The 24,413-nt window shown below is 51.6% G+C and overlaps 3 protein-coding genes across 12 annotated transcripts in view; 2 read left to right on the forward strand and 1 right to left on the reverse strand.

The window, feature by feature from the left end:
* The window catches only part of RNF207 (ring finger protein 207), a 41,719-nt gene extending 40,050 nt beyond the window's left edge, over positions 1–1,669 (forward strand). For 4 of the 5 annotated variants that reach the window (XM_073316244.2, XM_073316243.2, XM_073316246.2 and 1 more), the window contains one exon: positions 510–1,669. In XM_073316244.2, the coding sequence (XP_073172345.1) occupies positions 510–684 (175 nt within the window). In that variant the 3' untranslated portion in view covers positions 685–1,669. The remainder of the gene's footprint in view (positions 1–509) is intronic. The other variant, XM_073316247.1, reaches the window with a different exon arrangement.
* ICMT (isoprenylcysteine carboxyl methyltransferase) overlaps positions 1–11,850 on the reverse strand; it is a 48,727-nt gene extending 36,877 nt beyond the window's left edge. For 2 of the 6 annotated variants that reach the window (XR_012155517.2, XR_013634824.1), the window contains exons 1-5: positions 11,591–11,850; positions 10,681–10,769; positions 9,346–9,515; positions 7,399–7,616; positions 5,718–6,424 (exon numbers count right to left, since the gene is read on the reverse strand). Coding sequence is in view for 1 of the 6 variants with exons in the window: in XM_073316264.1 (XP_073172365.1) it covers positions 6,242–6,424; positions 7,399–7,616; positions 9,346–9,515; positions 10,681–10,769; positions 11,591–11,803 (873 nt within the window). In the remaining 5 variants the exon portion in view is untranslated. Of the gene's footprint in view, positions 1–1,851; positions 6,425–7,398; positions 7,617–9,345; positions 9,516–10,680; positions 10,770–11,590 lie in introns of those variants that run through there. The other 4 variants (XR_012155515.1, XR_012155514.1, XR_012155518.2 and 1 more) reach the window with 4 other exon arrangements.
* Positions 11,851–21,428: 9,578 nt separating this feature from the next.
* On the forward strand, positions 21,429–23,494 carry HES3 (hes family bHLH transcription factor 3). Its single transcript, XM_073316924.2, has 3 exons — positions 21,429–21,587; positions 21,750–21,831; positions 22,798–23,494. The coding sequence occupies exons 1-3, from the start codon at positions 21,507–21,509 to the stop codon at positions 23,196–23,198; spliced, it is 564 nt and encodes a 187-aa protein (XP_073173025.2). The 5' UTR covers positions 21,429–21,506; the 3' UTR covers positions 23,199–23,494.
* The last annotated feature ends 919 nt before the right edge of the window (positions 23,495–24,413 follow it).

Genomic DNA, 24,413 nt, shown 5'->3' on the forward strand with positions numbered 1-24,413 from the left:
TAGCTGGAGTTAAGTGCTAGAGAACTGCTGTAATTGGAGCCTGGTTTAATCAGTGAAGTGACCCAATTAAGGATCAGTCTCAGTCATCCCATGCAGACTTGCAGCATTTTACATACTGTATGAACTGGATCTTACTTTGAGATATTTTATTTAAAAAAAAATGTCCATGTGATTTGTGCTGTTGCAATTTTGCTACACAAAATACAGCAAATGTGGAAAGTGTAAGAATAAAACTATTACACAGCAACTATTGCCCATGCCAGCAGTAGACTGCCCAGAATCTCTCTTCTAAATAAAAAGAACGAGGAGGACTTGTGGCACCTTAGAGACGAACAAATTTATTTGAACTCAAATAAATTTGTTAGTCTTTAAGGTGCCACAAGTACTCCCCGTTCTTTTTGCTGATACAGACTAACACGGCCACCACTCTGAAACCTCTTCTAAATGAGAGTTTGCTAATAAAATATTCAGGCCATCTGACAATTAGATCTTTTTGTGATTTAGCCAAGGTGTCTTTTCTGTTCTAGGAATGACTTGACAAGAAGCATGGAAGACAACAGGGAGCCCAAAGTCGACAACCGAATGCTGAACATTGTCACTGAGGATCCCCTACTGAAAGACACTTACAGAACCAAACAGAAAGGTGGGACGGAGAATCCGAGCCAGAAAGATTGTGCAACTTAGGCAAGGCAGAATGCCAAGAAGCCACACGGCTTTGCATTTCATATATGCAAACAAAAGACTTAAATAGCAGTTTCTCAAGTACATTTATGGTTGAGTCAGATTGGCATGTTAGAGGGGATCTATCCATTGAAATAAAAACTTGACAAGATGGGGAGGACCAGCATTTCCAAATTTAGTTTGATGAAATTGAGTCTTGAAATGCAGACTAAGGCTTCACCAATTCAGTGAATCTAAATACTGTTCTCATTACATTACCAGATGGTTTTTACTCAGTTATGGTCTGACTTCCCAGGCCAATTTCTTTGGCTGTTTGTGTATTTTCAACAATGTTACACTGTATTTTTCTGCATCAATAAATTCAAACCTCTATTCAGCAGAGAAGTCCAGTATCTCCTGAGTCAGAACTCTTTGGTGGGCCCCCATCAGGTCAGAAACTTGTTATTGGAATTGGTCTCCTTTCTCCTTCACGTGAAAACTTTGAAAAAACAAATATTGATATATTTCACACCTGAAATCCCTTCTTATCTCAGCTGCTCAAAGCGAACTGTAAACTCTTGGTGGTGAACCTAGAAAAATAGAGTATTAATAAGCCTAATTTTGACATTGTGCTATCAATTTATTTTAAATGCATGAAAACAGCTAGCTCTATGCAAGTTTTATTCCCTCTACCCCTACTCCCTGCCCCAATGAATACAATTTATTTAAAAGTCTAGCTTAGTAAACAATGTATTCTTTGTAAAATGTGGAATGTAGCTATTTCCTCAAAAAGAAAGTCACCTTGCATAGCCTTGAAGCTGGGTTTTGGGGCAGTTTATGGTTTTGGGGTGGTTATTTTTGGGGAGGAATTGTTTTTAACACTTCTGCACTTTAGTGTAATGAGATCAGTAGGACTTCCTTGAGTTTTTATGCTGTAGACTGTTCAGAAGTCTTGTTTGCCATAAAAGATGTACACTGCTTTGTATATTAAAAATCTGAAAAAATAAAATGTCAGTTGATACTTCATGCAAGTTGTTAATATAGCATGCCTACACCCACCAGGGAATTCTGGGAGGGCCAGACTACATGGGACAACCACCCTCCCACCAGCAGACTTCTCAGAAGATAAATTTCCTTCTGATAAGTTTCAAAGAGAATATGTTTCCCTTATAATCACCACACCTTTTCAGGTTATTTTAACCAAGTAGAGTTTTATTTAATAAATGGAAAGAATTCTCAAATCTGCAAAAGAAAAGAACCTTTAAATATCTGTAATGAACATTTCTTCATGTAAGAAAAAGGGTAGAACTACTCCATTTGTTTAACACACAGTTGGTCTCAGCAGGCCCAAATAGACTGTGGAGTGATTCTAGTAAACATTAGTTTTTTTCAGCACAAACAAACAGACTTCAAACATCTTGAGATATAACAAAGTAACAATCTCGTATTGCAACAGGAATGTTGAGGTGTTTTCAAGGCAGAAGAGGACTTCCTCCTCATATGCCAATCCAATGACAAATTGCCAAATAAAATAAAGACAGTGAGATCAGAAGCTACTCCAGGCAGTAAGAAAGTGCAATAGATGGACAGTTACTCTGTGCCATTATTTGAAAGTTGTATCCTGACCGTCAAAGAACTCTTACTCTGTGCTACAAGCAGAAAATGAAAGTCAAGGAACCAGGGCAAAGTAAATTCCTAAAGTTATAACATGTTTACAAAAAGCAACAGTTTTAGAAATTAGTTGTTAACAGGGTGACTAAGTTACTTTTTGTCGGACATTACGATAAATAAATGCTCAACGTGTTCTTACTAACCCTTCACCCCCAACTTACATTATTAATAATCTAGTTTCCTTTTTGCACTCAATCACTCTGTCCTTCACAAACCTTTGGACAATAAAAATGGACAGGTCAGTTTCACTTTCTGGTTCTCCTGCACTAGCTTAAAATTGCAACTTTTAAACTGCAAACACTGCAAGGGATAGTTTAAATACAAGCTAAGCAGGTGACTTGAAAAAACCCTATGGAACACTTTTGCAACCTACTGAGCACATAACAAGTCCTAAATTTTTGGCATCAACAACATGATAGTGCCTTTTACCCTTGTTAGTAAATAACGGTCAGTGAGCAAGAAATCCGATTGGTTGACAAGTTTCATTTGGTAGACTGCTTTAAAAATACATAGAATTTTATGTAGTCTGTACCTCTTCTTAGTGGTTAAGATGTTTTCCCAGGCTACATAAATACTGTTTGCAGTAGTGAGTTGAAGTCCTTTCCCACAGGACTTCATAAGTTAATTGCTAACATGAGACTGTGCAAACCTACTAAAGGCCAGAATCAAGTTCTTATTCACTGGGTACAGAACTAGAAGCTGTTCATTGACCATACGTCTTTGACTTTTTAAAAAGACTCTGAGCTGCAGCATGTGCCAAAGGGTCCATTTTGATGAATAAATCAACTGAAAACCCAATTTGAACTAAAGGGTGATCTTCATTTCTTTGTGAATGCTGACTCCCCTTTCCTTTGGGAATGAGGGCTGCAGCAATCATTCCAGATATTTACACCACAAGATAAAGTACTAAGATCCCACACTACTGTGCCATCCCCAGAAGTGGAACATTAGCGCTATGTAAACGTACTTGGGGCAAACACCCACACCTCATTTTCAAAAGCGATTTCGTGTTTGACAGTTTTGCCATAGGTCAAGAAGTATAAAGATTATTCTTCCGACTCAGCACATCTTGGGATGAACCTACCTGCCCTGCATAAATCTGATGTTTGTGCAAGTTCTAGTCCAGGTGAAATATTGACAATAACTTTGGGGCACTGTCACTATGTCAAAATAAATTTCAGCAAGGCCACTGGAGAAGAAAGTGCTTTCACTGACCGCTGCATCAACCAAGTAAATCATTTCCTGTGCCCATTCATATTCTTGCTGAGAGACACAATCTAAAGAAAATGCATTTTCACTGTGACAACACACATCCTACAAAGGGCTTATTCAACAGAACCTGAGGTTTGGTGGGTGCTAGTCAGAACCTCCAGCTACACAGATGAAAAAGGTCCTCTTCCAACACAGCTATAAATGTTACATTTGGGTGTTGACTCAGAACATGCAGATAAATCCCAAACTCAAAGGGTAACTGTAGTATCGAGGCACCAGAACGGAGGTCACCAGTGACAGGTGCATTAGGAATACCCATGATGCCTCACATGAGCTAAGTGCTACCCCAGGCATATTAACGGTAGCTTGATGAGGGCTATCGCAAGCACAAACAGCCGTGTAGCCGCGGTGGCACGAGCAACGCAGGTTACGCACTGACCCGTTCCCGGCAGGTCTGTATTCTGCATGGCGCAGATGTGCCTCCCGTGCCGCTACTCAGGCTACCGTGGCTACACAGCTATTGCATTAGCTCTCGCAGACTAACCGCCGGTACGCGTACACGGCCAGGGGAAATTATACCTCCAGCTCACAGTGCGATGCTTTTCAACGCTCAGGGCCGAAGTGCTTTGCAAAGATGGTCAGTATCATTATCAATAGCAGGTTTAGTTATGAAACATTTATACAATGGAAAAACTCATATGAGAAACATCTTAACAAAATAAGCGCAGTCAAAAATCCTTGTTCGTATTAAGTTTTTAACTGGTTTGAGATTTTTTCTGAGGTATGTTGGCTACAGACAGATAGCAAAATGTAGAACGCTCTTTCAGAAGTACATTGGAGGCACTTCTATTGCAAAGGAAAAGCAATCGGAACGGGAATCAAGTCCTTACAAATAATTATGCAGAGGAAAGACAACATTAACCAAATACAGCCCTGCTGAAGTTTCATATCCCTTTCCTCAAGCAACAAATATATTCAGTAGGAGATTTAATATAACAGTGGGTATTTTAACTAGAATTCAATGCAGCAGGTGCCCTGAAATTTGAAGGCATAACTTGGGTAGGAAAAGGCTTTCGCATGATGGAAGAGAGAAGAGATTAACAATTTGTCCCTACATCCCTTCGTATGCAGGTTGACTGAAATTTGACTTCCAACTTGTTTGGTACATGCCTCATTTTAATATCCAAGTATGTTCCCAGTGGTATTTCAATTGTAAACTTAAGCATTCCAAACTACCAATATAGTCATCAGCACCACAAAAAAACTCTACTGAATTACAACCAACAGAAGTTGGCAACATCTTTACAAAAGCAGCTTCTGCCAGTGCTCTATTTCCTGAACTATGTTACAGTACCTTAAGGGAATACTTCAAGCCAAGCCATTATCTGTCAGCATACAATTCTCATTCCAGCAAGAAAGCTCTATCTGGAATCAAAGAAACAGTGAACTTCTTTGGTATATAGTAACAGAAAATAAATTATACCACAAAATCTGAATACAAATCATATCCAGAATGGTGAATATTTAGAATATCACCAGTTAATCAGAAAAATATTTTCCTACATTAGCTTATTTTCTGGAAGCGTTTCCCATACAGATGAAACATCCAAGTCATATTCTAGAACCAGGCAAGAATCTTACCACCTAAGGCCTTTTGCAAGTCTGCCAGCTATTGTTCTCTCTCTGCATTTCACAAAAACAGGAACAAACTTGTAATTTCTCTGAATTAAACTTATTTTCATGAGTGAACTAAAAGTAGAGAAAGAGCTAACAACTAAAGTTATTTAAATAGGATTGAATGCAGCATGATTTTGAAGACTGTGTTTTACAGAAGCAAGTTTACGATTTGACAGGACAGAGTCTTGCCAAGGGGGCTATGGGAAAACGACAAAATGAGAATGAAACTTAAATTCATGGCACTAGGTAACTGATGGACACAATTGAGTTAAGTTTTCAATCTGAGCTTTCATGATGTTTAATGAAAGATTATTTGCGATTTAAGAAAGTTTGAATACTGAAAGAGCCCCCTATTAACATTATATTAGGAGACAGTGCTTTATGCGGCACTGTCAGTCTTTCAGGTAAGCATATCCCCAAAACGGTATGTAAATTCATGCATTTAAAAGACAGAGATTAAGGGCTGGGTTCTGACAGCCCTCCAAGCAGGACATTACCACACTGACTTCAGTGGGACTTCCACACACTGCAGGCTTGTCGAGTCAGGTCCAGAGAGGTTAAAGCTGTGCTGTTTAGCTTTTTTATGGGCAAAAAGCTTTAATTTTAAAGTTTCACCATAGAAATATGAGCTTCCAACTAGCACCCTTCTAGTGCAATGGCAGTTCCTAGTAAGTGCATAGCTCATTCTTCAACAGAATCGGTTAACACATTTCAGTACAACTCGCTGGTGTAGGTAGAGCGAGACATCTTTTCACCAGCATTATGTTTCATTTTAGGATCACTACAGATTAAATAATCCAGAAGATCCCTCTCTGCATGTAGGAAGGACTCATCTTGATTGAGCTTCTGGTTTATTTGCAAGGCGTTCCAGCTGCCTAGCCTTTAATGAGTCTCCAGGGGATGACCCGTAAACAGAGACTGGCTACTACTACAGCGTGTCACAATATAGTGCCATGCATAGTTCCTTTCCATATGATGCCTGGAGCTGGATGTTGGCTCAGCCAGTCTGACGTTTCATGTGTTACAGTTCCACTTTAACTCCCTTGATAAAAGGCAGACCCGATGGCACTTTCTTTTTATACTCCAGGTACTCCTCTCCAAAGAAGTGAATTAACGTAAACTCCTCTTCTTCTATTCGCTCTCTGAAGAATCTCCAGGATGCTAAAGTATAGCCAACAACACAGACGGGATTACAGAGTAAGACCTGTAAGAGGATACAAGTGGTTACAGTCCAATTCAGCCTTGCAAAACTCTGTTCACCCTGGGAAAGGTTTTTGGTTGGTTGTTTGAAAAAAACAAATCAAGTTTCATTAGTTGTCCACAAAGTGTATATCTGCAGTATGGCTTAAAAGGTCCCCATTCTCCAAAAACAAATTTTTAGAATTTTGTTCTTGATCGGAATCCTATCTCTGCATTCTAGCCCAAGTATGACAGATTAGTTCTGATGAAGAAAGAGCACTGACGTTTCTTCCTATTGTAATACCAGACCCAAAGAATATGCTCCTGCTAAAAGAATTCAGGCTTGTAAGGCTTATGCATATGTGGTTTGCATATTTATAATTTTTCTTTAAAAGATAGCAACAGACACCATCACCACTCATACACTACAAGGTTTATATCTCGGATACTCTATGCTTGTTATAAACGAATTACAATATCTAATATACTGACATTTTAAGTTACAGGAGTACTGTAGTTGGTTTCAAGTATTTGACCTGGGTTTTATATACACTAAACTTACTTAGCAGTCCTGTACAATACTAATATTCAATCAGAATAAGGCAAGTCTGATGGCTTACTGGAAGACACTTTGGAAGTAAAGATGAAAGGGAGGCCTGGACACACCCTGGAAGCTTTAAGGTCCAATGGCTAGCAGCAGATCACACCTTGAACCTCTGAAAGTGTTCCAGCTCAAACCCACGCTCCATTGCCTCTGCTTAATTCACACAGAAAATTAAGGAGATATGGTCTTCCCAAACATCACACATGATGGAGAGTTCAGAGGCCAGCAGTTTCATGATTCACAGCTAAAAGTTTACTGGTGGAAGACAGAATGTGTCAAAATCCATACCAGGGACTCCTACAGTTGATTATTTGCGAAACAGATTAGGTACAGGCTCTGGGCAACATTAAGAAAAACTAGAAGATCAAGATAGCTAAGTGTATTTTATACAATACCTGTGTTCCAATACTCCAGTAAAACCATCCCACGTAAGATGGGTGCCGGAACCACCCATATACCCCACTTGTCACCAAAGTATGAGTATCCGATTTCTCATTCTGAACAATATGGTTGAAGTTGGAGCCAGCTGTGAGCATGGCAGCTTTCCTCAGACAATCCCCAAAGATCACCATCAATAACCCTACTGCACTGAGCCAGGTGATTTGCTTCATTTCTGCAAGTGAATAAGTACTGGTCATAACATGTTTTAAAAGTTTACTCTTTTATTGCAGGTAAAAAAAGAAATTTAGGGTTAGAGGCCTAGGGTAGGGAGAGAGCACCTTCAAAATTCATTAACCTAACCTGATGCATCCAGACCAAAGCCCCAAAGTTATTATGTAGTATCCCCAAGAGACTGATGTGCATGCTCTTGTTGTTTTAAGATAATATATAACATAAATGCAGTGTGACCGGTTTCAGAGCAGTAGCCATGTTAGTCTGTATCAGCAAAAAAAAAAATAAAATAAAACGAGGAGTACTTGTGGCACCTTAGAGACTAACAAATTTATATGGGCATAAGCTTTCGTGGTCTAAAACCCACTTCATCGGATGCATGCAGTGGAAAATACAGTAGGAAGATATATATACACAGAGAACATGAAAAGATGGGTGCTGCCATACCAACTGTAACGAGATCAATTAATTAAGGTGGGCTATTATCAGCAGGAGGAAAAAAAATCTTTTGGCCATCCTGATTATCACTACAACAGGTTTTTTCCTCCTTTTCATGTTCTCTGTGTATATATATCTTCCTACTGTATTTTCCACTGCATGCATCCGATGAAGTGGGTTTTAGACCACGAAAGCTTATGCCCATATAAATTTGTTAGTCTCTAAGGTGCCACAAGTACTCCTCGTTTTATTTTTATAAATGCAGTGTGTTGTACAATTTTAGTCTATAAAAATTAAACAAAACATTTTAACAAAAGTCTGATACTCTATTTACTCTTCACCAGCTATACTGATAAGGCAGCAGTGTGTCTTAACTCTTCCTGGTGAATCGAAATGCAAAGGCAGAATGGTCAGAATACACAGCTCCAAAGAGAATCTAACCCTAGAACTGCGCACTGTTTCTTGGTGTTTCACAAGTTGGATGGGGTTAAACTGATGTGCTCAGTCCTCAGAGGAGAGCAAATGCACTCTACCAGACTTTCCCCACCAATTCAAGAGCAGCACTGAGGAAGCCACATCCAACCCTCTTTGGTCTGACATGGGATACTGGCAGTGCGGAAGCCATAAATACTTCCCCCATTCCAGAAAACTGGTTTAAAAAAGTTTCTCTAAAAAGACAAAGAATCCCAAAATAACTGATAATTATTGGTAACATGAATCTTACTTGAGCACTAACAAAATCCAGTCAGCAAGGTATGTCCTCTTCAAACTCTTTTTAACAGAATGCTAAACATTCATTGGTATTCCAGATTGCCTAAAAACTATCCTCCGTTTCAAGAGTCAATACAGCATGCAAAGTGTTTGGGAATAAGATAACTGTCAGTACACTCTCATAAAATCTCTTCTCCTTTAGACACCCTGTCACAGAATAACTAGATGTGACTAATCAAGCCTAACAGCGTAAGTGCCAGGTTTCATCCTTTACCATGCTTTATTAGAATCCCACATAAATGTATTTAAACACCAACACACTGAGCCAGACCTATATACAAGGCATGAAAATGCTGGTGCTGCTTAAGTCAGTGGCAGAAAACTCAGTGACTTCAGCAGGACCAGGAGTCACCTAACATATGCATGAGAATAATTTAATCCTAGGAATTTTTCTCCCTTTATGAATTGCTTAAAATGTGCTGCCAACGCAGTCCCTGCATGTGAAATACAGCCTATAGTCACACGGGCAATTGGTCTTCTCTTTAAAAACTTACCCAAAAACCTCAAATAAAACTACTGACCTGGATAAATGATTTTTTCAACTGTGAACTCTATCCAAGAAGAGAGAGCAGCTAGATTATACTCAAAACTGTGGTTTAGGAGGAAAGAGTCCAAGGACAAACTTCTGGGATTATTGATCGCTGTCACCAAATACTCAGAATAATGGAACAGTGACAAGGAACACATATACCTAGAAAAGAAGAAACCCACCAAAATTAAGATGAACTTAATTTATTTAAAAAGTCCAGTTATGTTTTGCTGTGTTTATTTCTGGAATCCTATGTTTTGAAATCCATGATATTGTGTTGACCGTTCACAGCAGCATAACTAGAATTCTGCAACTCTTGTTCTCCACTATTTATTCATGTATGTTAGGAACAAACATGTTATTTGTGTAAGGTTATGTACACATATATATTAAAAACAAAACTTAAAACTTTCACTTAGGAGGAACTGGAGGCTTCAAGGCATTAGTAATACAATTATATTTAAGGGCTTGTCTACACTGGCAATTAACAGCACTGCAACTTTCTCGCTCGGGGGGGTGAAAAAAACACACCCCTGAAAAAAAGGAGGACTTGTGGCACCTTAGAGACTAACCAATTTATTTGAGCATGAGCTTTTTGAGCATGTAGCTCACGAAAGCTTATGCTCAAATAAATTGGTTAGTCTCTAAGATGCCACAAGAACTCCTTTTCTTTTTGCGAATACAGACTAACCCGGCTACTCCTCTGAAACCACACCCCTGAGTGCAGCAAGTTTCAGCGCTGTGAAGTGCTAGTGTAGACAGTGCACCAGCACTGGTAGCCGGCCCCTCCTGGAGGTGGGGCTTTTAAGAATGCTGCGCCGTGACCACACCAGGCACATTAAAGTGGTGCCAGTGTAGACGAGCCCTGATGCAAGTCGAGCAGACCAGAGCAGCAGGTAGAGACTGTACTAATGCCACAGTGCCAATCGATCCTGCAATGCCGGGGTATTGAGTAGATAACCAAAGACTACATTTTTCCATCTCTGATCTCTAGCAATAGGATACCAAACCTCCCACCTCTCGGCTACTGGTTTGAGGGCATCTATTTCACTTTCAGTGCACCTCAACCTTCATTGGGAGGCACTTCGCTGCAAAGGCCAGGAGGGGAGTTAGATGTGCCTGACCATTCAGTCTCTGGCTTTCTTCTCGGACCAAAAACCAGTGACAACTATGCAGGTTTTCTGATGCAGTCGCCTGGCTTACATGAACAGGGCTGAGACCCGGCAGGCTGTTCAGCACACGTCCCCATACAGTCACCGTTTTCAGACCCTACTGACCTGCGCTGCACACAGGTCCCTGTCCCCACCTTAACAAAGGATTTCCTTACCAGCCAAAGTGCTTCCATGAGGATTGTCCAAAGCTCAGCAGCAAACCACAGCCGAAGACAAAGCCCAGGAAGCAGGCCCGGATCGCGATCTGAAGCAGAACATTAAACACAGAAGCTTCCCGTCTCTGCCCCAGAGCAGCAGCCCCGGCTCCAAGGGGCCCTGCCCCCAACCGGTCTCGTGTCCCAGGTGTAAAACACCGGGAACGGAGGGACCCCGCCCCCCAGCCAGGCCCCGCGGGGCAGCCCCCGCGCGCCCCCAGCAAGGCCCCGCCCCCCCTCCGGGGCAACCCCCGCCCCCACCCAGCCCGCCAGACCCCGCCCCCCCTCCGGGGCAACCCCCGCCCCCGCCCCCCAGCCAGGCCCGGGGCAGCCCCCGCGCGCCCCCAGCAAGGCCCCGCCCCCCCTCTGGGGTAACCCCGCCCCCAGCCAGGCCCGGGGCAGCCCCCGCACCCCCTCCGGGGCAACCCCCACCCCCGCCCCCCAGCCAGGCCCGGGGCAACCCCCGCCCCCACCCAGCCCGCCAGGCCCCGCCCCCCCTCCGGGGCAACCCCCGCCCCCCAGCCAGGCCCGGGGCAGCCCCCGCGCGCCCCCAGCAAGGCCCCGCCCCCCCTCTGGGGTAACCCCGCCCCCAGCCAGGCCCGGGGCAGCCCCCGCCCCCCCTCCGGGGCAACCCCCACCCCCGCCCCCCAGCCAGGCCCGGGGCAGCCCCCGCCCCCACCCAGCCAGGCCCCGCCCCCCCTCCGGGGTAACCCCCCAGCCAGGCCCGGGGCAGCCCCCGCCCGCCCCGAGCCAGGCCCCGCCCCCCCTCCGGGGCAGCCCCCGCGCGCCCCGAGCCAGGCCCCGCGCGCCCCCGGCCCGGCCCGCCCCAGCGCGCCCCCGGCCCGGCCCGCCCCAGCGCCCCCGGCCGCACCTGGTAGAGCGGCGGCCGCCAGAGCAGCAGCAGCAGCGCGTTGATCCCGGCCACGTGCAGAGCCAGCGCCGCGCGCCCCTGGAGCCCGGGCCCGGCCAGCAGCGCGGGCGGCGCCGACAGCAGCAGCGGCAGCGCCGCCACCGACGCCCCGAGCAGGAAGGCGGCCAGGCTGGCCCGGCCCTCTGCGACCAGCCTCCCCTCCGCGGCGGCCATGACGGCGGCCGGCCCGGCGGCAACCCCGCCGCGCGACACAAGTCTCGCGAGAGGAGCGTCGACGGGCCCAATCTCGCGAGACAGCGCCGGGGAAGCCCTGGAATCTCGCGAGATTCCCCCAGCCGGCTCAGGGTTTCAGGGGCGAGGCTCCGAACGGGTCGGTCGCGGTGCGGCCCTGCAGCGCCCCCTGTGCAGCGGAGGACGCAGGGCGGCACTAGCTTTTGTACAAGGGGGCTGACTCTTGAGTAATGGCTCACTGAGCAGAAATCGGTCCTTATGAATGGGATCCCCCACCAAGGGCCTGAATTATGATCTCCTTTGTACTCATTCCATACATAACTTCACTGGTTCCAGTGGTTTCAGAGCAGCAGCCGTGTTAGCCTGTATTCGCACGAAGAACAGGAGGACTCGGGCGGCATCTTAGAGACTAACCCATTTATTTGAGCATGAGCTTTCCTGAGCTACAGCCCACTTCATCGGATGCAGCGGTAGCTCAAGACAGCTCATGCTCAAATAAATGGGTTAGTCTCTAAGGTGCCGCAAGTCCTCCTGTTCTTTTCGGGTCCAGTGGGGTCACTCTGGATTTACGCAAAGAAGTGACTCAGGATTTACAGGTGACAGCATTTGGCCCGTTGTTTCTCTGTACTGTCTTTGTGACACAGAAGTGCTTCTCTGCTGCCGAAGCAGTGGGTTGGACTGCCAGACAGAAGGAGCTGGAATACCACACCATCCCTGCTGCGAGCAGCGGAGGGCTGAGAAGCTGTAAATGCTGAAGCAGCGGGGCCTGCGGGCCCAGACAGCAATAAATAAAAGCCCTGTGTGTCCACTAGGGTTGTGTCATTTGAGGGTGAGTGCCCGCATGGCTTGTAACTTGATTCATGCTTTTGTAACCGTGTTGTGTCGCGGACACTAGAGGGGGCATGTGCACTAGTCAACAGAAGCCCACAATTGCAAAGCAAGGTAGAGAATGTATGTTTACTTATTCTAGTTACTGGGTCCTGCGCACACTCAGCACCTCTGAAATTCAGGCTCAAGGTCTCCAGCTAAGTTCCCAAAAATTGAGGTGCTCCAAACCAGTGGACCCTTGAAAATGTTGATCTTCTGTCCCATGCCAACAGTACCAGCCTCCACTCTCCTGTGTGATCCTTAACCAGTGAGCTGTGATTTCTCATTTAAACTGTAAACTCTTCAAGGCAGGGCACTTGCCGTCTTGTAAAAAGTCATGAAAATTTGTAGTGCCGTATATAAAATAATAGTAATCTGCCATTTGAGACCAGCAATTCTTATTTGTAACTGAACTCCTTGGAGTTCAGTGAAGCTAGTTGTAGATGGTTGATGGCTTTTAATGAACATGATAACCCAGAATCATACTCTTTTGGTGCACTTCAGTTTTTGCAGAATAAACTCTCTAACACTTCTATAAAGGCTGCACATTCTATCAGTGAATTAGTCTAAAGTGTGTAAATTATATTTCAACAATAGAGCAGGGTAAATATTTAAAGATTAGGGCCAGCTGGAGCTACGCACAAAAGGCTTAGACAATGGGGTCTTTCTGAATTCACTCTTCTCAACTCTTGAAAAACCCAGTTCAGTGTTGATTCACTTCCTTGATTCACTCCCTTGACTCATTATGTGGCATCAGGCTGCTTATAGCTGAAACCTAACTAAACAGATGTTAAAACTTCAGCCCCAGCAGACTTCTCAGGAATAGGCTAACTTATTTCAGTGTGTTTGAGTTTGCTCAAGTCAGTCGTGATTGATAATATAGCTAACTGATTGAAATATAGCTCAAGCAAGGACTGAATTAAAGTATCATGTAATAAAAGAAAAAAGACTGCTGGCTTTGGCCTCCTGTCAGGTCCTCGCCTTTCCAGATGACTACAGCTTTAATTGTAACGAGTGACCAAGCCACTGGACAGACCGCCATTCCCAGATTTGCTGTACTTGGGCTTTCTCCAGTGCAGGAAAAATTAGGGCATTTGTCTCTGTATCCAGAAATGTGTCATGAGTTTAGCAATGAAGGAGCCCACAGAAATCTCTTATCTCCTCTCCCCACCCCCCATTATGAAATCAAAGTCTTCTGAAGTTGGGAATCATATAACCCAAGACTGTTCCCAGGAGTAGCAACAATATCATGTGGGAAAGGGGGCCCATGTAGGGTCTTTCTTTCTTTGCTTCAGAATAAAAATAACTATCAGTAGCTGTGGTTTTGAATCCCCAACTAAAACAGAAAATGACTCAAGCAAAAGGAAATGTGGTCACTCGACACAGTGCCCTTACATACCAGGGCATTGCAATATCCAAGGACGTAATGGTTCTCAGAAACGTTAATATTATTGTTAAAGATCAAAGTGCACCTCCGCACTTCAGCATTCCCTGGCAGACCTAAGGCTTTAATCAAAGTGTGACTCAGGATAGAACATTAATTAAAAGAAAGAAAATAGTTTGCAGCAGATAAATGTGCAGCACTCTTACAGTAATCTAAAATTAGGAGCTCGTTGGCAAAAATTGAGACGAGCAAAAACAAATGTCCGTGTAAGAGTCTAGAGGCCAGGCCTGATTCCGATTTCACAGCAGTTACACATGAATATCATTCCACTGTCTTCGGTGGAGTTACTCCTGATTTATACCAGTGTAAGTGAGAAGAAAGTCAGACCCAACATTTCCAAGCATCCTTTATATGCCACAGATTGTTGAAGTCCAGAGTGCTATTTATATATGCATTTTCTGCTTGCTGAGAACCAAATTGATGGGTAACTTCCCTATGCAGATCCCAGAACAGCTTGGGAGACCATGGGATTTTGTGTACTCTTCAGCTCTGTGTGGGGTAACGTTTTGGGGGGGAGAGGGTAGAGCCCATTAATACGGTGCTGCCTCCAAATCTGGAGCGTGACCAGCAGTGAATAGCAGCTCTCAGCCCAGCTCTGGGGATCATCTTCTCATAGCCAGAGCAGAACATTGCACATTAGCAACATTTTTCGGTCAATTTTCCACTGTTTAATACTACTCACCACACAAGTTGTTCAAAACCAGCCAGATGTAGCATACAGAATAGGCAAATCCAGAGAGCAGCGTGGGGATATGTTGAACCATCAGGAGCCTTTTCATGTAGTAGTCATTCATTAAACACAGCCTGCTGTGCAAGAAATAGCCATGTAATTAAAATAATAGGTGGGAAAAGCAGGCACACGATTAAAAGTTAGCCCTTGGAGGGAAACGAAGATTGGTAAGTAACCATTAGAGCAGAAGAAAGGTTTGCAAGCCCTTTTCTTCCTGACCGAATCTGAATCTGGATCGGATTCTTTCCCCCTTTTTATCGCTTGACCAATGTATTCTCAAAATATGAGGATAGTTTCTCTTTACTCTTTAATTCAGTTTTGCAATATGCTTGCTTCCACCCTAGAGAGTTTGCAGAAAGAAGCAAAGCTCAGAACAGAACCATCTGGGTCTTTGGAAATCCAGGGAAATCTGAATTCCAGACTGTTTGCTGGAGATTTCCTTGTGTATGTAAGCGAGTAATAGTTACAAATTGTGGCAGACCCCCATGCACAAGGAGCCGTTCTCTGTCCTCTTCTTTGTGTGGCCAAGTACAAGGGCCAGGCACTGGGATTGCTGCCCTTACTCTCCCCTGAGGCCGTGGCCCCACTGGAGTGGGACCTGTGCACATGGGGGGAGGAGTATGCTGGGCCCCCTGAATAGGGGGGAGGCCAGATGCACACTCTCTGCATGCTGGGAAGCTCTCAGGGTCAGATTTCTATCCCAAACTCCAAGAGAGCAGCTCCATGCTACCCCTAACACTGGACTCTACCCCAGTCACATTTCATGCAAAATAATAGCTACAGTCATGAAGCACCAAGATTGAGAAATTAAACACCAAAAAATCCAGAAATGCTGAGTTCTATGGAACAGTCTCCAGCTAACCTTTGCCTTTTGGGCCTGTGCATTGTAATAGGGCTTACAATCCATGATCACATGCAGCATCTCAGGTAATAGAACAGAAGATGAATGCAAACAATTTCCTATCACATTAAGGATTACAGTGTTCAGTTCTCAGAAGGATGGAAGACAAATGGTGAGGTTCCCATGGTATCTTAGCTCACATGTTGCCTACATGGGCCCAGCTCTCCCTCAGTAACACCCACACCTCTGTCTGGAGTCGGAGGGAATCACTGAGTAGATCCTGTGTCCAAAAGCATTGATGGTAAAGCTCCCATTGAGTTCAGAGGGCCTGGAGTCCTACATGTGTGAAGTGAGTCAGCCGGTTATGATGGAATCATGGGTAAAATCCTGCCCCCTTTTGTCCCACCGGCAGCACTCCCATTGACTTCCAAGGGAGCTGCTTTCCTCCTGCACCTACAGCCCTGGCCTATGGCCTGAGTAGGGACTGCAGGATGAGGCCATTGTTTATGTTTAATTGTTATTAACCCAGTCTGAGGCCATGAGTCAAGGGGCATCCAATGGCTCTTTGAGAAGCGATAATCAGCTGGTTTGAAAGCAGCTCAGCTTTGCAGTGTCTTGTTTAATTACCCTCCGCACTTCACCAAGTGCCCTCTGCTTCCTTGGCTTCCTTTGTTCTAGTGAGATCAGCATAACAAGGATCATTTGGTTGCTCAAAGAGCCTCCTTTGAAAGACTTACAGAAGCCATCAGGGGTTTATGACAAGGAAGCATATCATTAGGTGACAAATTACCCTAAAGGAGAACTGGAGTTTCCCCTAACAATACAGACCACTGCCTAATTCTCACAGCACTTTCTCTTTGAGCAGCTGCCAGCAACAATTTCCTTTCTAGTAATTTTAAATCACAGTGTGGTTTGAAAGAGTCCTCAGTTCTTCCAGCCTGTGATATTTCAGTCTTCAGGGTTATGGCAAGCTGTGGCCCTAATATTGTATTGACAATATTAATAGCTCTTAACGGAACTGCTTAGGCACCAGATTGAGGGATTGTGCAGATGGCTGGGGACCTGGTTCCAGCCCCTAAGTGTGTGTTCAGTAAGGGGGATGCCACTACCCAGTGCTGCGGTGGGCCCAGATGCCTGTACTGGGCAGGCTGGCAACCCGCTGTGCCAAGCTCCAGTAGGACTGGCCACCCCCTTTGCTAGCACTGCTGAGCTAAAGGGTCCCTCCTGTGCTTTGGGGGGCTGTGCCAGGGCGGGCCGTGACTCGCGCCGAGCCGGGCCCCACTGTGTTGGTGCTGCCCCAGAGAGCCTGCCATGAGACCGGAGGAGAGGGGACTGGACAGATACAGGGGTGGGAGGAGGAGGCAGGAGAAGGACCAGGGTTTGCAGTGGGGAGGCTCCCCAGCCCCGGGCTGCCCTGGCTCTGAAGGGCAAATCCAGGGGGCTTCCCCGGCTCCAGCCCGTGCGCGGAGCCGCCTCCTGCCAAGGGCAGAGCCCCAGCACCGGCAGGGCCCCTCCGCGCCCTGGACCCCACGGCCGGGGGGCCGCTCCACCCAGCCAGCCGGACACAGCGCTGCCAGGGGCCCCTGCCCGCGGCGCCCAGCTCGGCGCGGCTCTGCCCGGGCAGGCGGGCCTGGCTCCCCTGCGCTCAGGCTGTCCCCAGCGCGGCCCCCGAGCCTGCCGGGCACTGAAAGGCCGGGGGCGGGCCAGCGATTCTCCACGCTGCGAGCTGCCGCCCTGCCTGGGAAACGCCGCCCGAGCGGCCCGGGCCAGACCAGCTCCAGCAATCGGCCCCCCGAGGGGAGAGGGGCCTGTCCGCCCACCTCGCCCCGCACGGGACGCGGGGCTCCAGATTTCCTCTGCCCAGCCCCTCCGTGCCCGTGGGTCCGGGCGTGCTGGGCTCGCCCGCTCCGCTGCCCGGTGTCTGAGCAAGGAGCGTGTCGGCGCCCAGGAGGGGCGCTGTAACCACCCCGCACCCAGGGGTGCTGAGGGGCTCGGGCTGGTGCCCGTGGGGGACGAGTCTGCAGCGGCTGGTTGGGCTGGGCCAGCACCAGCGCCCAGTGACTCCCTGGCACAAGCCAGCCCAGCCCGCGCCTCCCGTTTGTCTTGGGAAGGTGATTCCCCGCCCCCAGCCTTGTGTTGCATGAAAGCGGGGTTCGTGACACACCCCGGCAGCCCCGAAGCTGACACTGGCGATGTCTTCCCGCAGGAATGCAGCGGTTGGCCCGCTGGCCCGGTGGCATGGTGGGTGACCTGCTGGGCAGGGATGCTGGGGATGCCAGCGGCAAGTGGCTGGGTGGTGAGCTGCCGTCTGCAGGCCACACCGCCCGCGAGTCATGGGCCCAGGTGCTGGGACTGGGGGTGCTGGGGTGCAGGGTTACAGTTCAGTGCAATGGCTCTCAGCCCCCCCCCCGCCCCCATTGCTCCAGCGCCCCTACTTGGGAGTCATGGGAGGAAATCCAGCTGCCCTGGCATCCTTCCCCCACCTTGTTCCGGGACAAGATCCTCCCGCCTAATCCAGGGGCGCTGGTACAATGTGTATGGGGGGGGGCACGGAGAGACATTGAACCAAACTGCAAACCCTGTATGTGATGGAACCACTTCAAGCCAGGGGGTGCCGCAGCGCCCCCGGCACCCCCAGCTCCCATGGCCTAATCGGGCCCCTGGGTTGTATTCTCCTGCGTGAGCAGAGATGTCTCTGCGCTAAACTGCAGGCGGGTCCCGAAGAGAGGGACTGGGGGGTAAGGGGGAGGTCATATCCTGGATTGGTCAGAGACCAACTTTCCGCCACTTAGCCCCTGCTTCCGCGCTGGGCAGGTATCCGGGAGGGCCGGGGGTAATAGGATGGCAGAGCTGGTGCCCCCCAACCCCTCCATCCCTGGGGCAGTGGTGGGCCCGGGCAGGTATCCGGGAGGGCCGGGGGTAATAGGATGGCAGAGCTGGTGCCCCCCAACCCCTCCATCCCTGGGGCAGTGGTGGGCCCGGGCAGGTATCCGGGAGGGCCGGGGGTAATAGGATGGCAGAGCTGGTGCCCCCCAACCCCTCCATCCCTGGGGCAGTGGTGGGCCCGGGCAGGTATCCGGGAGGGCCGGGGGTAATAGGATGGCAGAGCTGGTGCCCCCCAACCCCTCCATCCCTGGGGCAGTGGTGGGCCCGGGCAGGTATCCGGGAGGGCCGGGGGTAATAGGATGGCAGAGCTGGTGCCCCCCAACCCCTCCATCCCTGGGGCAGTGGTGGGCCCGGGCAGGTATCCGGGAGGGCCGGGGGTAATAGGATGGCAGAGCTGGTGCCCCCCAACCCCTCCATCCCTGGGGCAGTGGTGGGCCCGGCCCAGGAAGGCCCCTTGGAGTGGCTGGAGCTGGCCCCAGGCAGCAGGGGTGTCCAGTCACTGCAAGGGCTATTCTGGGAGGAGCCCGCGGTCTCAGGGGCGCAGCAGAGCGGGCTGTGAATAGGAGAATAACTCCCCGGTCACCTTCGCTGCCCCGCTGGGTCCGGCGGCCCCCGCCCGGCAGCCCTTTGATCTATTGTCCCCGGCCAGCGGCGCAGGGCTGCAGGGGCAGCGGCGAAGGCGGGATTCAGCGCGGCCCGTGGGCATTATAAAAGCCTCATTAAAGGCCAAATGACGGAGCAGGGCTGGGAGCGCTGCGGGCAGGCGGGGCAGACGGCCCGTCTCCGGAGGGGGCCCCGCGTGGCGGGACGGGAGCGGCCTGCCCCGGGGGGGGGGTCCGCACGGCGCCACGGGACACGCGCGTGCCCCCGCTTTTCCTGCACGGGGCGCCTGGCACCCACTGACCCGCTCCGCACCAGCGATTCACACTGCGGGACACTGGCCCTTTCTGCGCGCTCCGGGCAGCCCCAGCCCTCGGCCCCCTTTCCCTACACACCGTGGAGTGAACCTGGGCTGGGCCCCTCAGCCATGGGCCCGATCCTGCACCTCTCCCGTTGAAGTCAACGGCAGGGCACCCCTGGGTCCATTTCAGCACTCAAGGGGGCCACGGGGCACTCCGCAGGGCTCCCTGGAGGTTTGGCTTTCAGTAGGGTGACCAGAACCCCGGGGAGCGCGTGAGAGGAGCGGAGAGGTTTGGAGGGGTCCCCACCCCAACCACGTATAAGGACCCCCCCCAATCCCCGCAGCGGGTTTGCTGGCGACCCGGTGCTCATTCTGCATTCTCCCTGTGCTGGTCAAAAGCGCCGCGGGCCGCGCTCTCACAAACGGTTTGTGGCTTTCCAAACATCTGGGGTTTTGTATCTGGGACCAGACCTAATTGTCTGTTATAAAAACCTTTTAAATGAGTGAGCTGGAGGAATTTAGACTGTGGAAAGCAATTTTGAAGCGAGGCGAATCCGGGAACGCCTCCGTCCCCCGTCCCCCCCCCAGCTCTTTGCTGAGTTCCCACGTGCAGTGGGGAAGGGGCGCCCGGAATAGTTACGGCTCTAAGGACAAAAGCCAGCGAGCGAGCGAGAGAGAGAAAGCGCCCCCGCAGCACCGGTAGTGCATGGGACAGGGACGAGGGCAGCGCGGGAGGGAGAGTTCCCGAGGTGTGCAGGGGGCCCGGGCCACGGAGATGGGCGCCGCTGGAAACCCCACTTCCCTGGACCGCTCCTCTCCCAGGCTCCTCGGGAATCCCACCTGCACCTGTGAGCGCGCGGGGCTGGCCCGGCCCTTCCACGCTTTAATGAAACATGTGTTCGCCCCTGACTCCGCTCGGAGCGCAGAAATCGCCCCTCCGCGGGCTTTGAAGGGCTGGGAGCAGAAAATTGCTGCATTGTCCGGGCATTAGGGCCGCTAATCTAGCCTGGCCTCCCCGCGCCGAGCGTGAAACGCGGCCAGAAAGGAGGAATGTCTGCCCCTAGGTGGCAGGTCTTCATCTCCCGTGGCCCGCCTGGCAGGGGGCTCTTCCAGAGCCTGGCCCGGGGCCGGGCCGCGTGCGGCCGGGCCGCGTGCGGCCGGCAGGGAACAAACCCGCTGCTAATTAGCAGTGCCGGGCGGAGGGACGCTGGGCCCGGTGCAGTAGCGCGCTAGGGATCCCCGGGGCGCACAGGCTGCAGCAGCGGGACCGGAGCCGCCAGCAACCGCGAGCAAAGGAACCAGCTGGTGTCTGCGAGCGCTGGGGCGGTGCGCGGCGCTGTACAGCCAATCACGGTCCAAACAAGTCCATGCAGCGCGAGCCGCGTGTTCTCCGGCACCCAGGGGCGCAGAACACAAAGGGATCCCTGTGAGAGTTCAAAGCCGCAGGTCAAGGGCCTGGTGAACCCCCCCCACACGGGGCGGGGGAGGGCGGGCAGAGGTAACTCTAGTGATGCCATTTGCTTCCCAATGCGGAGCCCCCGCCCCTGAGATGTGGCGGGCTGGGCGGTGGTTCCCGTTCTTTAAATCCAGTGAAACATACAAAAGAAACTTGAACATCTTGGTAAAAGTCATTGTAACCCTTCTCAGCCGCCCTCGCCTCGCCCATCACATGGCTCCTCGGCCACAGGATTCCCCGTCCCCAACTGCCCGCCCCCGGCCCGTGCCCCCCTCGGGGAGGTGCTCAGCGCCTGAATGCCGGTATTGACATGTAAAGTGAGTCCCCCGTATAAATCCTGGCTCCTGCCCCCGGCTGCGAACTCCCAGGGCCGCTCATTCCCAGAGAGGGGGGAACATGGTCACCCAGCCCGGAGGGCAGGAGAACCCGCAGCTTTGTAGCTTCCGCAAGGTTTGCCAGCAGCACTAGGCAGGAGGAAAGAAGTGACTGGGGCCGGCGGAGGAGTGGCAGCCAAACCCCGGTAACATTTCCCTTCTTCCCCGCAGATCTCAAAACCCTTGATGGAGAAGAAGAGAAGAGCCAGGATTAACGTGTCTCTGGAGCAGCTGAAGGCGCTGCTAGAAAAACACTATTCCCACCACGTGAGTCCCCCACCCCGGGAACCTCGCCCCCAGATGGTCAGTGTCTAAACAGCTTTCCCAGGGGGCACGTCCTGGCTCCGCATTTACAGTGGAACCAAAGCACGATTCGGTGCCCCGTTCGGTACGGTATTGATCGCGTTGGGGCTCTCTCTCTCTCTCCAGATCAGAAAGCGCAAACTGGAGAAGGCAGATATCCTGGAGCTGAGCGTCAAGTACATGAAAAGCCTCCAGAATTCTGTCCAAGGTAAAATCCCGTTTCCTCGCGGGAGTAACAGGCTCTCGGCGTTTGTTGCTGGGTAGATGGGTCCTGTGTTAATCGGGATCGAAGCTCAATGTTACGGGGTCCCGCCGGTTACATCCCAATGATGCGAGTCCGCGAGTCGTGGTGCAAGGAAACACACAGAATCTCAGCCCGGGTACCCAGGCGCCAGCAGCGGGTCTGGTTATTGGGCTGCCTTTGGCCGAGCCTGGGTTCCCTGGACGCCTCAAGACACTGATTTGAAATGTACTCTGGATTTAGATCCCACGCCCCGTTATATCGATGGCACCGAACCCCGTGTGGACACGATCCTGCCCGGTCCCTTTGCTCTGTCAATTCCAGTGTCTATTAATCCCGTGGCTCGCAGGCTGGGGCGGAGCAGCGCCGGGCTTGCCGGAGAGCCGGCTGGTGTAACTGGACCCCCCCAGGGGGAGGGGCTGAGTAGCCGCTGTTTCCTTGCTAGTCTGCAGGCCAGGATTGGGGCAGGGGCGCGTGCCGCACGGACTGACACGTCCCCTGCATCCCAAGAGCAGGTTCACTCGGACAGGACGGGCTGCGCCGCGCTGCAGCCTGGCAATGGGCGAGGGCCCCTGGGCGCGCAGGAGAGAGCCGCGGGTAACGCAGCGTCCTGGATACACGCGCCCCAGGCTCCTCTCCCGGCCAGCGGGCGGCCTGCCGCCCTGGGGTGCTGGCCCCAAGCCCACGGGCTGTTCAGAGACCCCGCACCCCTGCTGGCCAGGGGCCCCGGGCGCAGTCTTGGGTTCCCAGCGGTGCGGATCTGCAGGGTGGTGCGGGCAGGAACAGCACTGATGCTGTCGGGGTGGGGGGCTTGGCCCTGGAGGCTCCCGGCTGGCACCGATGGGGTGGGCTGGGGCCCTCCCCGGCGCCGGGGGGGGGCGGGGGCCGCTGCTGCGCGTCCCCAGGCTCCTGATCCGCTCTCCGTTCTCCCAGGGGCTGACTACCAGGCCGGCTTCCGCACCTGCCTGCATGGGGTGAACCAGTTCCTGCTGCGCTCCGAGGGGGCCAGCGAAGCTTCCTCCTTCCAGCTGCTGCAGGAGCTCGCCCGGGCCTCCCGGCGGGTGAGCGGCTCCGGCTGCAGGACCACGGACAGCAGCCCCACCGCGCCGCGCCCGGAGCCCCGGGGCTCCCGGCCCGGCGGCCGCGCGGCGGAGCCGCGGGCGCCTTTGCAGAAAGCCGGCGGCTCCCGGCCCTTCACGCAGCGCCCCGGGGCCCCTGGCGCTCCCAGCTCCCAGCCCCCGACTGAGCCGGGCGCTGCTGCCCAGCGGCGCGGCGCCCTGGAGCAAAGACCCTCCCTGCCCGGCAGGAGCCAGGCGCTGTGGCGGCCCTGGTAGCGCCCGCGCCGCCCCCCCGGGCGCGGCTCGGTCCGGAGACCGTGAGTGGCTGGGGGCGGGCGGGCGCTTCCCTGCCCGTGGGCGCTAGAGCGCAGCGGGGACGTGCCTGGGGGTTAGTCCTGGTCCCCGCGGGCCTCGGCTCCTTGGCTAGCCTGCGCCCCGGGCGCCCCCGGCTGGTTCCCGCCCCCGGGGAGACGCAGGACCCGCGGGAAGCCCCCAGCGTGGCTGCCGCGCTGGCATTAACGATCGCCTTGGCTGCCAAGGGGCGCCGGGGCGGGGGGGGGCAGCGTGTCTGTACCTGGCTCCCGGGTTTAATAAACCGGCTCCCAGATCCCGTGTCGGTCTCGGATTCTTTCCCTGCACGGCCCAGCCATGGAGCGGGCAGGGTTAGGGAGGAGGTGGGAGAAAAGAGAACCAAAGGCGGCCCGCTTGCGCCCCTGAGCCGCGGGGCTGGGGTAGAGGTGTTGAGGCTTAACATATTAAATTGGTTTGAACAAAACTCTCCAGGCCGCTGGCGAGACACGACGCGGAACGGCCGGGAGCATGCCGAGCTGGAGCAAAGGGATGCAGCAAAAGGCGAAGTGTCCCCGCAAGAGGCGGGACCTTCTCCGCGGAGCAGCGGCGGCGCCTTTGCACGGGAAGCCGGGGTCCGTGTAGAATGGCCCAGTGGCTCCAGCCAAGGCCCTGCACAGGGGAGACGATGCTTAGGGTTAGGGTTTACTTTTGCGGGGACTTTGCCGGACATTGCTTCGGCCAGTCCACACTCGCCGCCGCTGGGAGCCGCCTTGCGCAGCGTGGGGGGGACACACCGAGGCCCCTTTGCCTCTGTCCGGCTTCTCTCCGCCAACGCCCGGCAGCCAGTGCTGCTTGCCCCCCGAGAGCAAGTGCGCGGGCAAGCAGCCCCTGCGCCTTCCCCTGCGGCCCAGCTGTTTGCAGCTGCCCTCGGCTGTGGGGCTAACCAGCCACCTTCCCGGCCTGGCAAAGGCTGGGGGGACAGGAGGCTTCCATGGAAAAGAGCATTTGCCTCTCCCTGAACCACTTAATGAAACTGGCCGGTGGGGACGAAGGAGTGTGTCTAAGCTCCTAATCACCGAGACCTTTTACTCCCAAACTAGCAAAAGCAGCCTGTAGCTAACCCACAGCTAGCCTGACCCCCTGACTCACAGTGACTGGGGCTGTTCTCCTTCCAGTGCTAGCCCAGAGGGGGCCCTGGAC

This window comes from Lepidochelys kempii, chromosome 18 (assembly GCF_965140285.1).
Source record: "Lepidochelys kempii isolate rLepKem1 chromosome 18, rLepKem1.hap1, whole genome shotgun sequence".
In the NCBI taxonomy this organism is placed as follows: Eukaryota; Metazoa; Chordata; order Testudines; family Cheloniidae; genus Lepidochelys; species Lepidochelys kempii.

Bases quoted from the DNA above. Each gene is read 5' to 3' on its own strand.
- HES3 (XM_073316924.2), top strand. From the start codon at position 21,507: ATGGAGAAGAAGAGAAGAGCCAGGATTAACGTGTCTCTGGAGCAGCTG. The intron at 21,588-21,749 runs GTGAGTCCCCCA...CTCTCTCTCCAG, and splicing joins AAAAACACTATTCCCACCAC to ATCAGAAAGCGCAAACTGGA. The intron at 21,832-22,797 runs GTAAAATCCCGT...CCGTTCTCCCAG, and splicing joins CCTCCAGAATTCTGTCCAAG to GGGCTGACTACCAGGCCGGC.